The following is a 15,360-nucleotide window of genomic DNA, read 5'->3' as shown; positions in this document are numbered from 1 at the left end:
AGGGTTATCTCAAACATTCAAGATCAAGTTAGGTAGGCTCGCAGATTTGTCCCTGACTCTTAGATGGAGCGGCAGACCAGAGACTATATCATAAATGTTGGCAAGTCTACCAGCAAGGAAAATTTTAAGGATGGAAAATTTTCTTGAAGTTTAAAACATTGGCGAATCTCACTAATCCCTAATATGCAAATTATAAATGTTTATTGATATATTTGTAAAATTAATCAAATTTATAATTATTTTATATATAGTCTCTCTATAATTTTGGCGATTTTTAAGGTAAAATAATTTTATATTCTAAAATTTGGGCGAATCGTCTTTTATAAAATTGGAAATTGGCGAATCTTTTTTTTGGAAAAATCATGGAAAATTAGCCCACTGGGCGAACATTAGCCCCTAAAATTTTCCATAGACTACCAGGGCCTACACATCTACCTACATGCGAACGATCAACCTATATTAGCATGTTAAAACCCTCATGGGGAGGGTTCTCACTCACAGAGAAAGCATTTCGCAAGAGCTTATCATATGCATGGTCGAACTTCTAAAGAAAATGGGCAATTTAAATGGTAAAGTATATTTGTTAATCAAGACAATTACTAGCATCAGCTCCTCATTGTCGGGCATTATTGGTGATCCTCAACCACCTAATCAAGCACACACCCTGATAGCATCAGATTATTCTGGGCTCATGCTCTGGTTAATATTTTTTCTTTTAACATGATCATGTCTACTAGTTTATGTAGTATTATTTATGTAGTTCTTTCTTTATGTTTTATGCTATCAAATCACCCGATTAGGAATAATTGAGACAATATAAAATTTTGAACTTATGCTATTGTTATGGTTTCCCTAATGGAAGACCAATAGAGACTATCTATATTGTAATTATGTGTTTTTGAAGTAGTATAATATATTGGATATTAACAAAAAAATTTACAAACGATCTAAAAATGATGTGTATATAAATATTTTGTTTGTTAATTAAAAATGTCAAAAAACTAACTCAAAAAGTGAGCATTGTTACAAACTATGACACCACGAGTGGAAATTATTGAGGGGGTTATGAGAAATCAACCTTAAGCATGTAAAACTTATTCAATAGACCATCCAAAATAGACTTGGGATAAAATTATTTTTATCTCCACATATGCTAATATAATCCGAATTTGTTAGGTTCGCGAAATAATGAGAGAAGTGGTGATGTCTAAAAAATTCATTTTTGGGATCCCACTGACCCCAAGGACCAATTAACATGGAGTTTTCTTATCTTTAAATAGGCTACATTGGAGATAAATACCATGGACAAAACCATGGGTTCTCATAAACCTGGTGCCTAAAAACCACCAATAATTTGACTGAATCAAGTTTACCCAAGCCACTCTGACCCAATTTGTGCCTAGATTGAGTATCTCAAATACAACAAAAATTGCAAAGTATTATTTTCGGCTACGATACTATTTAAATAATTATGGAGTTATGAGTGTCAACATTTCAATGTCGATGTTATGATGAACTAATACGAACAATTTAAAAATGATGTGTGTGTATATATTTTCTTTGTTAATTAAAAATGTTAAACAACTAACAGAGAATGTCAACATTAATACAAACTATGATACCACGAGTGGGAATTAAAGAGGTGGTTATGATAAATCAACCTTGTTTGATATTGCCACAAAACCTCACTCAAGAAATATATGTCAAGACTCAAAATTTGAATTCAAATTTGTTGTTTTCATTTTCCATTAGCCCACAATTCATTGAATGAAGTATTGAGTGGCTAAAGAAACCACCTATCACATTTATGGGGGATGAGTTGTGGTAACGGAATTCCTCCATGTAGAAAATTTCTACAAATCTAGCTCCGATACCATGTAGAAAATATGATGGTAGGTTAACTCAATAATGCAATATAAATCAAAACAGAATACTATAACCTACTTCTACTATCAATTTGCAGAAGCTTAAAGATTGAGCTGAACAATATAACCAGAAGAATAAGAATCAATAGCACAATACACATGAAAATACTTTTGGGGAAAGCCTCAGCTAAAAACCCCACACTATTGTATTATCATACATGGTGGAAATACATAGGAATTATACAAAGCCTTAGCTCTCACTACAATCCTCACAGATGCTCACAGACAATATTGGCTTCTCTCCAGCTTTCCTCTCTTCCCTCCAAGCTCTTGTTTCCTTGTGTTGTTCCTTGTGGATGATTTTCCTATTACGAAGTGGAAAACCTCCAAAACTGCGCAATCCTCAAGGATTAAATCCTTGACTGCATGCATGAGTTTTCTCAATGAGAAAACACATGCAATTGATAGTACGTTGTCCTTGAACATTAATCTCAACTAGGTCTTTCTCAGAATAGACATGCATGAGTTTCTGATGAGGGAATCTTCAGTTAATTGGAGTAGCACTAGTTGAGTGCATTAATGCATCAACTCAATGTTAACTCACTATTAATTCCTCAAACAGTTTGGAACTAATTTAACTCGACTTAACTCAGTAAACTGAGTTAACTAATTACAACTCAAATATAACTCAATCTTATCTCCTTAATTTAAGGGATAACTCTTACATGACTTCAGAAAGACTTCTAACTTTAATTTCTCCAACTAATTAATTTAAAATAACTTAATTAATTATTTCCACATAGTTGTTAAGACTAAATTCGATTTTAATTCACAATTTAATTCAAGGACAAATTAAATTGGAATATTCTTGTTTCCATATTTCAACACTCCCTCTCAACAAGAAAGGGATTATCTACCACCCTGATCCTGTCTCTATGGAACTCGAATTTACACTTTGACAATGCCTTTGTCAAAATGTCAGCATTTTGCTCCTCTATCGAAATATACTGCAGCGACATGATCCTCCTCGCTAACGAGAAACTCACAACTGACTTGTTCTCCAGTCTCGGAACCACGTCCCAAACACTGTTACGAACTATGGAGTCATACTCCTCCACCATAGCATCAACCCAAATCAGCTGCTGCACTGCTTCCTCAAAGGAAGATGGCTCGATCTCAACACATTCCCCTAGCAAGGGCCATGTATCCAGTGTACCTCTCAGGTGACCTCCTCTGTCTGTGCTGAGAAGATAGTGCTCCCACATTTTCTCTCGCATCCTCCAACAATCTGTCAGCTTCTTTTGTGCGCTTCCATCCATCTCTGGAAGACTTTGCTTGAGTGGATGTCTCCACTCCTGAAACCTCTGCATGCGGCTGCTCCACATCACTCTGAGGCTCCTCCTCCTTAAGAACTAACAATTCCTCCACAGCCTGTAGTTGGAGCTCCCTCTCAAGGGAAACTCGCATGGCCTTCTCCTCATCAAACTTGAGCTCTCTGTGAACCACTGTCCTCCGACTGGTAGGCAAGTACACCTGATAGTTGTGAGGTGTATCAGTATACCCCACAAATATCCCCAACTCTGCTGTCAGCTCAAGCTTCTTCCGTGCATCCTTTGTCACATGACAATATACCAATAAGCCAAAGATCCTGAAGTTACCCACATCTGGTCTCTTACTGGAGAAAGCTTCCTCTGGTGTCTTCATCCCAAGTATGTGATGTGGGCTTCTATTCTGCAAATAGACCGTTGTGTTGCATGCCTCAACCCACAAGTGAAGTGGTAGGCCTTGGTCATGCAACATTGCCCATGTTGTCCCTACAATAGTTATGTTCTTCCTCTCGGCCACCCCATTCTGCTGTGGGTTATGAGGTGCCATTAACTCTCATTTAATTCCTTCCGCTGCAAAGAAGTCCTTAAACTCTTGAGAGACATATTCTCCACCGTTGTCGCTTCTCAAGGCCTTGATCTTCTTCCCTGATTCTTTCTCGACCAAAGCTTTGAACTCACAAAATTTTGCGAAAGTTTGGTCCTTCTTCTGCATGAAATAAATCCAGCATTTACGAGAATACTCATCAATGAAAATCACATAATACCTTTGCTTCGTTGTGGATGTCGTCGAGAATGGTGCACACAAAACAGTATGAACTCGCTCTAAGATAGCCTCCACTCGACTATCTCGATCACGAAACGAAGACTTGGTGTACTTTCCCAAGGTACAACCTTTACATGTGTCAATTTGCTCAAGTTTACCTTTGGGAAGTCATGTAGATATCTGTTGCATTATCTTCAAAAACCCCATGATGCAAATGGCCCAACCGCCTGTGCCACAACTCGCCAATGTCTTGGCTTTGCACCAATTTTTCTTTCATACTCAATGCTGCACAATCATCTACCTCTAGTTTATAGAGATTCTTCACCCGAATCCCTATCCTCTTGGTCTGACCTGTGGCTATGTGTCTTAGGAACACCTTTCCTTTACTAAAGACAACATCATAGCCTTTGTCCTCCAACATTGCGACCGATACCAAGTTCTTCTTCAGTCCAGGCACATACTTCACATTTGTCAAGGTGAGAGGAACTCCATGCTCCCTATGAAAAGCAACCGTGCCCACTCCTGAAACACTATACTTTCCACCGTCACCCATCTCTATGCGCATCTTAAGGTCTTTCTCCTCCAAGGTACTGAATAAACTTTTATCATCAGTCATGTGGAATGAGGCTCCACTGTCAAGATACCAGACACAACCCATCATTAATGACACCATGCATGCAATGAGGGTAAAGTCCATTTCGAACTGAGAGGCTAATGCCTCACCTTCCGATCCTTCCAAGGATCCCTTCTTGGACTTCTTCGATGGGTAATTAGTCGCATAATGTCCCATCTCGTGACAATTAAAGTATATCACTTTAGACATGGCACCCTTCTTCCCTCCATGAGAAGAATTTGATTTGGAATGGGAAGCCTTCCCCTTCCCTTTCCTTGCCTTACTTGCTAAGGCCAGATTTTCTTCATCATCATTCTTGGAAGAAGAACCATTTCGTGTGTTCCTCTTAATCTCCTCCTGCATGAGATCCGACCATAGTCGTTCCCAATTCGACAGTTTCTCCCTTCCATTCACAAAGTCCTGGTAACTATTCCAACTCTTTGGAAGGCCAAGGAGAGCGAGGCTCACCATATCATCATCGGCAGTAGTTATTCGCACACTGCTAAGCTCATCTCTGCAGGTGGTGAGCTTGTTCAGATATGTGGAAATAGTATCGCCATTCTCCATCTTGATTCTACGAAGCTTATCCTTGAGCGCCAATTTCCTCTAGTCGTTACTATTCTAGTAGAGGTCCTTCAATGTCTTCCACATTGAAAATGGAGCATCCTTCCCATGGAGACTCAAGACAATATGGTCTCGAACTCCCTCAAGGATGATCTGTCTCGCCTTCGCCACACACTTCTGCCACTCAGCCAACTCTTGTGAATTAGTTGAAGATGGCTTTGGGATTTCTTGATCAATGAATTTCTTCAAGCCATTGTCTTCTAATACAACCTCCATTCTATCTTTCCATGCTATGTAATTCGAGCTACCTTCCAAGGCATACTCGAGTCTCAAGAGATAGAACGCCATTGGCCAACCTTGAAGTATGATAGGAATTCGATTTGCACCTGCAACCCCGAACTTCAAACTTCGAATTCTCTTCTCAGTATATTTTTCACAGCATCGATACCATGTAGAAAATTTCTACAAATCTAGCTCCAAAACCATGTAAAAAATCTGATGGTAGGTTAACCCGATAATGCAATATAAATCAAAGCAGAATAATATAACCTACTTCTACTATCAATTTGCGGAAGCTTAAAGATCGAGCTGAACAATATAACAAGAAGAAGAAGAATTAATAGCACAATACACATGAAAATACTTTTAGGGAAAGCCTCAGCTAAAAACCCCACACTATTGTATTATCATACATGGTGGAAACACATTGGAATTATACAAATCCTTAGCTCTCACAGCTAGCCAGCTCTCAGTACAGTCTTCACAGATGCTCACAGGCAATCTTGGCTTCTCTCCAGCCTTCCTTTCTTCCCTCCAAGCTCTTATTTCCTTGTGTTGTTCCTTGTGGATGATTTTCCTGTTACTAAGTGGAAAACCTCAAAAACTGCAAAATCCTCAAGGATTAAATCCTTAACTGCATGCATGAGTTTTCTCCATGAGAAAACACATGCAACTGATAGTACACTGTCCTTGAACATTAATCTCAACTGGGTCTTCCTCAAAATAGACATGCATGAGTTTCTGATGAGATAATTTTCAGTTAACTGGAGTAGCACTAGTTGAGTGCATTAATTCATCAATTGACTTTTAACTCACTATTAATTCCTCAAACAATTTGGAATTAATTTAACTAGACTTAACTCAGTAAACTAAGTTAACTAATGACAACTCAATCTTATCTCCTTAATTTAAGGGATAACTCTTGCATGACTTCAGAAAGACTTATAACTTGAATTTCTACAGCGAATTAATTTAAAATAAATTAATTAATTATTTCCACATTGTTGTTAAGACTAAATTCGATTTTAATTCACAATTTAATTCAAGGACAAATTAAATTGGAATATTCTTTTGCCATATTTCAACACTCCAGACTTCAATGAGTAGCATGGACAAGTACCCATCTCAGTATTTGAGTGTTGATCGATGAATGATGTGGGAAAATGGGAATAATCCTATGGAGCCGACCCCCATGGGAGAAATTTAACCAAACACAAAGATACCAACACACACAAGTTCCCATTGTTGTCATTCCCACTTGAAATGCTTGCTAGAGTGTTTCGAGTGAATACATCCCAAAAAGTTCCAATCATAGGATAGATCAATATTGATGTATTTTCTGCGCTCTAAAAATCAATTTTGCATGCCAAATACTTGGAGGGGATATCTAAAACTTACTTTATTCCTGCATTGTTATGCTAGCCAGCTAAGAGACATATAGAATTTGTGGAGACCCTGAGCTCAACAAATAGAGGATCTCTCTAATGTTTTCATTATATTGAAGGAGAGTAGCCTTCACCCATCCCATTTATTTGAGTGTGGACAATTTTCTCCTTATGGTATCATGGCCTAGCTAAGGGTTGGAAAGTTGTAAAGAGAAATGGTACAACCAAGCCAATGGTTGGGTGGAAAAAGCTCCTTCCCAAATTGGTTTCCAATGACAAGCAATTTTAGATAAACAACTCTATGTTTACCATCGACAATGTAATTATTCATTTACTGACATGAAAACGATTAATGCAAATACACAAATAAATGTGGTTTCCTACTAAGTAGAAATACTGGTTAATGAATTCATATATGTGGTCATTTCTTAATTTTTTTAAATAGTAAATGGGGACAAAGGACCTTTAGGTGCCTTTTACATGCGTTTTCCTTGGAGATAGGGTTGTAGCAAACCTTTTGAATGAAATTTTAAGGCTAGAAGGACATATGAAAATTACGTATCTCAACCTCTTGAGAAACTTTGATCATTGACTTGTAAATGAAGACCCTAGCAACCTCAAATATCAAGGTTAGGTTGGCATCAACCATGCCAAAGAGGTCCTAAACATGTTGTTCAAGCGAAAGATGTCCAAATGGGCTTTGAAATCTAAATACCAATCATTAAATTTTATGTTTTCTTGATGGAAAACAAATAAGATAAGTCTTCACAAAACATCTGAGGTAAATTGTTTGAATATTCTTTAATGAATTTATGATTTTGAGTAAATTGTTTCAAGAGTTGAATTGAAGGTCTTGGAGTTTTCCTAGTATACTTTTTATTGTGAATAGCCTTATGGGAATACTTGTGATGTTTATATAGCTTAAATACATTTTGATTTGGGGTTAAGAAGACCTTAAGGTCTACTCTGTAATTGTGTTTCTAGCACAAGCTAGCCTTGAAGCATTTTGGCCCTTATGGCATCAATTAAATTCAATTGATGAACCCTGGTTATTTTGGTTATAATGAGTGCAAGATGGTCATTTTATATTTTCCCTATGTTTATACATCAACACGGATAAGTTTTTGTTTTGTGTGGTCTAAGCAACAATTGGTTAAGCACAAGAATGAATAGCAGAAATTAGTTGAGATTTTTAGATCGGTTAAACTCATAAACACACCCTTTTATGGGATCTAGGATTAATGATGGGGTTTAGGACAGGTAAAGTCTCTTAGCAATCAAGAAATTCCTTAAAAATAGGCTAGCATGGCATGGGAAAGCCAAGAAACTATCACTTAACAACATCGCTATATAGCCTATTTGAGTAAAAATACTTTACTTGTAGGATGAAAACATGTAATATTATGATACAACCATAGGGTGAATCCTTGGAAAGGAAGATAAGGAAAAAGCAGCCAATCAAGCATCTAACTGTAGCATCAACCACGTCGCTCCCACACCTCCTTAATCTAGGCCTTATTCATCACCTCCAAAAGTACGCAATCAATATGATACTTGAGAAATGTGTGTTTCCTAAGTACAACATCATCATAATGATTGAGAGAAATATTAGCGAGAATTTCCATAGGAGAATTATCATTACTTCATGGAAAATATTTGGAACAAACATATTGGGTGTCTTTAAAAGTTTAAAGAACCATCATGCTCATGGTTACCAATGATAGGGCTATTATGAATTATCACAACTATAGTTTCATCTATGGCATTCGAGAAGGCCACAAATGGCTCTCAACGACCTTCTATAAAATAAGTAATTAGCTAGTCGATTCTAATAGAAGAAGTAATCTAGCTAGCCAACTAGATTAGTATGATAAGAAGTAATTGTGCTAGGTGTAGAACTGGATCGCATGCACAAGCTAAGGAAAGAAGTAATTAGCTAGTCAAATCTAATAGAAGAACTAATCTAGCTAGCCAACTAGATTAGTAAAATAAGAAGTGCAATAGGTGTAAAACTGGAACACATGCACAAGCTAATCAAATCCTATCTTTCAAACACTTGCTCTCTATTAGAATTTGTTTTAATTAATATCACAATTTAAATAATCGTTATTTATTATGCATGTTTACATATCTAAAATTTCTAAAACAATGACATATCTACATTCTTCTATAAATTCATCCTCGTATCAATATATGTTTTGTAGTAACATAGCTTAAAATTGGTTTGATGCTGCATATTATGCTACTAAAACTCAAACCTAGTTATTTTAGGCAGTTTATTTTTTCGTAAGAACTCTTTTTTCATGTTTCTCATACAAGTTCTAGATGTCTCTAAAGAGCATGACCCTATCGCCCTATATGGATCCCTCAATAGTAAAATTCCATTAAGAAAGAAAGTTTGGAGTCATCCACAATATTAAAAACTTGCAAGATCTTCATTAAAACACAATTAACCATGCACTTGATTGCTATGTGCATAAGATGTCATAGAACCACCATTGACATTGACAACACGAAAGGACATGACGAGAATGAACATTGAGACTTCCTACGGAATGGACGTTGAGACTTCTCCTACGGACTTCGTGCATGAGCATCTTATCAACCGAGTTAACCTATGACTTTCGTGTGTAGGAATAAAATCTATTATTTGGAAGCAAAACAAATTTTAAGGAATTAGATAATATAAGTTATATATAATTTTACTTTATAAAATCACTTGGGTTATTTTTTGGTGTTTGGACGAAACTCCTACCGTCTTTTTTACCCAATTTTAAATCTTTACTATTATAGGATTAGATTTAATGTTTTGATAAATAGTGTGGTAACGGTTTTTAGTCTAAAAAATTAGTGAGTATCATTTTTTAAGTAAGTATAATTGCGGACTGACCTTATACTAATAACTTCACTTTTACTTTCAGATTAAATAAGAAATTAATTTTTTGTAAAATTATAATAATAATAAGTTTTTTATCTAATTATAAAAATTCAAACTAATATGAAAATTCTATTATTAACAAACTAATTAAAAAATAAACATATACATATATAACTATTAACAAACTAATTAAAAAATAAACATATACATATATAACTAATCGATAATATTTCCCATCTCTAATATAACATGCTCAGCATTATTATTAATCTTGTGATCTTTAGTGTATTGTGTGAGGCTTCTGCAAAATAACACAAGTGATTTTCCTAAAATTTATGTGCTCACACCTAAGACAATTCCAATAACACGTCGAATACTTATATTTTCCTGTAAAATACAAATCTGATTACAACAAAACCAGAATGCTTTTCACATTTCGTGTATGAATATCTTTACTGGGAAGTCTCAACTTTGTTCAAAAAGATATACGATTGATAAAAATTGTTTTCACTTCGATTTGTCACACCTATTTTTGTATTTATGTTGCTTTTCCAATTGAAAGCATTATAAATAATCCTCATTATACTATTCCCAAACCTCTTATGCATATGCAAAATTTAGTTATCTTATAAAGTTTCATATTACTCTTGTGGGCTATTAAATTACATGTAAACTTCCTAATTGAAATTATTCAAGTAATATGAGCCTTCCGATTTGGATCTTACTTCTTTAAACGCATTACTAAATAAAATATATACTTCTTATAAAGTTCTTAATATATTTATTTGATGTAATTCATACCTCATTGGCAAACATTCAAAACATATAAAAAAAAACAACCCTTCTAAGGAAATATCTTTAGAGGTGTGCAAAGGACACAATTGTCGACTATCCAAAATATGAAACAACTTACGAATTTGTTCCTACATGTGCATTATTGTTGTAACATGCCACACATGGAAAATACACTCCAAAAAGGTGAATAATCCCTTCTAAGGAAATATCTTCAGAGGTGTGCAAAGGACACAATTGTCAACTATCCAAAATATGAAACAACTTACGAATTTGTTCCTACATATGCGCATTATTGTTGTGACATGCCACACATGGAAAATACACTCCATAAAGGTGAATAATCCCAATAGCCTTGTCGTTTAATCTTAAATTAACTTGAAAACCCTCCCTAAACCACCTAGGGATACCATCCCCTTCATCATTATCATGTCATGTTATATATAAAAAATAATTGGACTTATATCCCAAAACAAACTTATCATTGAGTTTATTAATCATATAGAGAATAAAGTTTATCATTGAGTTTATTAATCATATAGAGAACAAAGGACCCCTCTCTTTGTTGTATAATCAATATCTTTGTCTCAACCCCTTGAAAGCATAGCCTAAGCTTCCACGGATATTTCCTATGCCAAATGGCATGCTACTACTTACAATCTGCTGCAGTTTAGTACTATACGTGAATGCACTTAATTCTCGAGTTTTGTATAAGTATCTTAATTCAACCTTTAGAGGTACAAGAGTGTCATCCTTAGCTACAAATATATATGCTATTTTTGAATACAATAAAAATATTAAGGATTTAATAAATCACAATGAAACACTATTAAGAACCACTTATTTTTGCAACCCCAATGAGTAGTCATGGATATATTTCTTGTCAAAAATCCTCATACCCTAAACCTCAAGAAAAATAAACACCAATAGAAGGCTTTATTTGTCATATAGATGTAAAATTCACATAAAATCTTTATATGCACACATACTAATGGCCCAACATAAAGGAATCCCTTCAATTTTTTTTTGTTCAATTTTTCGTTGAGATGGCAAATATCACTTCTGGTTGATTATATAGGTTTTTTAGTTAGTATAACACATTTAATGGTTCAAAATAACTGTGCCACAAAATTCATCGAATATAATTACGCAAAAGTAAAGTGTTTGGTCTTGACATATTTTTCCTTGATTGTGGCGCCATGGGAAATGGATACAAATAAATGTGTAGAAGCATGAAATTTGATAAAAAGTAAATGGGAAGATTTCATGTATAGACTTACGGTATTTGCTTGCTTTTAGGATCGTTAATCTTTCATTTTAGTATGATGATGTTTAGGGTGCTAACTTGGGGCGTTATATATCTTCCTCGGATAAATCCATCTCAAGAAAAATGAACGTTCCAAAGCTTACCTATCACTGTATTTTGGGTCCTTTGGTCTTGCATTATATAACAAATGTAAGGCGCAATCTTCCTTCTCATTGTGTAATATGTAATATTATAAATCTAAGGTATACCATAACCTTTTAAGGGGTCGCATTAGTATTCTTCATATAATTTTCCATTCTCGGCATAACAAGCCTGGGCATTACAACAAGTCATATGCCTAAGACTAAATGCCATCTTAGACTATATGTAGCAATCTACAACTAGCTGTACGTACTACAACCATAAGTGCCACTCACTAATGAAAGCTATCAACTATATCTCCATTAATTGACACCAAATAATAATGTTTAATGTAGGCCGTGAATATTTAGTACTGTGCTTATATTTAAAATAGCGATGAATAAGAACACTAACCTCCCAGCGGTTTCCTGTAAGCCCCTTCGACCTGGATATTTAGTACTGGGTTTATATTTAAAGTGGTGATGAATAGTAACAGTAACCCCCCAGCGGTTTCCTGTAAGCCCCCTTAAGACTTTCATGGCTTAATGATATCCATAATGATTTGAGGTCTTGCCATTATAGTGGCATATACGACACCAAAAATAATAAGAAAAAATAATTTCATTTAAATTCCATCCCTCGATATCGTCCATGGCCCTGAGATTTTTGTCCTCAACATTTAATAATCTACATTTGGCAGTCTAGAACTGTACTTAACGCAATTTACAGCAAGTTCGGTTTTCACTGGATTTTCTCGAAGCCCATTGATTTCCTTCAAGTTTTATGTCCCGAATAACGTGAATTTACATAGTGGAGTTGATATGAAGCAGAATTATTTGGAGCAATAGGAGAAAAAATAAGTAAAAAATGTTTATGAAGCACAACTTATAAAGCAAGCGAGTATTACCTGGAGAAGAAATTCTTATCGTTCCTTTTCCCAGGGAGTTGAACTGGGTTTCAATCTTCTTCAAAAACAGCATTGCTTCTTTGAAAGGTTTGGCAAGCTCTTCATGGTACTTAGTCAATATCTCGCAGTAAGCCTCCTGGTAAAGAAAGAATGCATCATCATGAACTTTTTTTTTCAGCTTTCCAGTATTTTCAGAAGCGAATCCATTTGACCTTTTTTAAATGAATCAGGCAGTGGTAGTTATATGCCCTCTTTACAATCTTCGACTAAGAGAATAGTCACAAGTAATGTGTTTGGAAACTCGTGTCTGATCAATTGTTTAAGCATCAGTAGTAAGAAGAGGAAATGAAAATGATAGGAAAAATTTACCATAAATTGATCGAGTTCTGGGTCCATTCCGATGCTCACAGTCCGACGTTGTGGGTCTTGGTGTTCGCGTGTAAGAGCATCCAAACGGGCCACAGCTTCTGGAGGAGCCCCAATCTGCATCCACAAGGAAAAACAAGATTCGCAGGTGCGGCCAAAAGGTTAAAATTCATTTCATGGCAGCAGTCGGAACAACCTAGTGCCAAGAAAATTTCACAGAGAAAAATGCCCATACATTTATGCAACTGGAAAAATCCTAAATGTTCCCTGCATACAACAGCTTTCTTAGTAGAAAACCCTAAGTTTTTCCGGAAGCTTGCACAGGCAGGAACAGTGATGGTAGATACTAGCGTTACTTTCCAGACAAAGGCATTTAAAAATCTGACACAAAAGAAACAACAATTACAAGCATCATCTGCAAAAACAAGAAGTAAATCTAGATTCGGATCCAATACCCGTGCACACATCCCAGGGTTTTGACACTTCACAAACAGTGCAACACGTACTACAAGTTTCGATTGTTTAATGCGAGTTGCTTTTACCTTTTGACAGTCGATGTAAGCTCCCAACAAGCTCGGATACTGTGGGTGCGCTAAGATTTTCGATTTTATTGCATTCTCCTCGTTATCCACATTGAAATGACCACTGTTAGCATCCAAGGACGGTATCATCCGCGCTTCTCCTCGAGCCTGCGAGGCTAACGATGTGACTATGGGGCTTAACGGACTATTTGAGGACTGATCTGTGTAGCAATTTCCGGGTTGTTCCCTGTGAAATTCAAACTGATTACGAAGACCAGAGCAAACTTTTGTCTTAACTGATGGCATGGACGAATCTGACATGATAGACTGCTCAGAGACTAGCTGCTGGTTCATCCCAGGCTGTGGATTGAGCTTATGATCTCCTTGAGAACCCTGAAACATTGCTGCTGAGAGAAGGCAATCCGCATGGCCGTGGAATGATGAAAACGAGCTTGGGATCCTCGTGGACATAATATTTTCGCTTTGCTCAGGCTCATGTTGGGTTATCAACCCCATCATCGAGCTGACGCCAGCATCTCCATATTCTGCCATGTTAACTCCATAAAGCGAAGACGAGGCTTGTGCAGCTGCTGTATTCAGATGCTCCATATTCATGAAACACTTTCTTCAAAACCTTTAATTTATTTCACAGCATTCAGCCAGCATTTGGGTGGAAAAAATCCTAGACATCAGCTCTTTGGCCAGGCGACCTACTAAATTTCGACACCCTTGTACTTCTCCCATTTCATCGGCGGTCCATAGACTCTAAGTTTCCTCTTGTCAGTCTGTTGGCGAACATATATTTCAATCCCCGACTTATCCTCTACAAATAGAAGAGAAAGTCTCATATGCACTGGAGGCCTTCATTCATTCGTTGTGGAAACCGACCAGCGTCCCTTTCTCAATTCTGGATCCCAACAGAGATGCCGTTATGTCTTTTCCTTTCCTTTTCAAAATCATGTGGCCTGTCTTAATGTTCAGCTGCAGTGCAACCCTCCGAACAAAATCATGCTAGCCCAGTACAACAAAACCCACACACCACCACCACTTGCAGCATCTTGTCTTGCAGTGACCCGCACCCGCGTCTCCGACCCAGAAAACAGCGAAGCAAAGTATATACCCAACTCCCATTTCATTTTTAGAAGGTGAGGCTTTCAAAAGTATGACAGTTATCCAGATAACTAGTTCAGGGTAATTTGGGTAATTTATGTAGTGAGGAGAATATTGAGAAATTAGGAGAATTTTTTGTCGGGTTGTGTAAGAAAGTGTTAAATTTATGGTCAGGAAAAGGGTTGAATGCAAAAATTACATAGCCAAATTAGTTAATGTGACGTTGGCTAAGAAAACAAGTTGAATATAAAATCAGAGAAAAAACAGTTTCTCTTTTTTAAATTATCTTATCTTTAACCGGGTAAACATTAAAATATTATTTTCGTTAAGTTAATAAAAATTAAAATACCTTCTTCTTTTAACTCAATAAACTTTGAAATCACTTCTCCTCCTTCTTCCTTAACTTAGTAAACCTTAAAATCCCTTCTTCTTCTTTAACTTAGTAAATGTTAAAATCCCTTCTTCTTCTTTCGCCACCAGCTCTCCATAGACCCAAATCCCCGATCCCCCGGGGGCTGGGCTGGGCTGTTCTGTTCTGTTCTGCTCATACCCGGCGACCCTGACACAACAGAGGTCGATAGGCTCGGCGAATAGTTTAATCT

General features: G+C 36.3%; 1 protein-coding gene across 1 annotated transcript in view; it reads right to left on the bottom strand.

Moving 5' to 3' along the window:
• The window catches only part of LOC149241835 (homeotic protein knotted-1-like), a 70,113-nt gene extending 55,244 nt beyond the window's left edge, over nt 1-14,869 (bottom strand). The window contains exons 1-3 of the mRNA XM_089374067.1: nt 13,670-14,869; nt 13,131-13,244; nt 12,762-12,897 (exon numbers count right to left, since the gene is read on the bottom strand). Coding sequence (XP_089230193.1) covers nt 12,762-12,897; nt 13,131-13,244; nt 13,670-14,263 — 844 coding nt within the window. The 5' untranslated portion in view covers nt 14,264-14,869. The remainder of the gene's footprint in view (nt 1-12,761; nt 12,898-13,130; nt 13,245-13,669) is intronic.
• Nucleotides 14,870-15,360: the final 491 nt, after the last annotated feature.

Source organism: Pinus tabuliformis, chromosome 8, assembly GCF_031772625.1.
Source record: "Pinus tabuliformis cultivar Carrire ecotype Pingquan chromosome 8, CPIR1, whole genome shotgun sequence".
Taxonomy (NCBI): domain Eukaryota; kingdom Viridiplantae; phylum Streptophyta; class Pinopsida; order Pinales; family Pinaceae; genus Pinus; species Pinus tabuliformis.
This window is presented reverse-complemented; position numbering and strand designations above follow the sequence as displayed.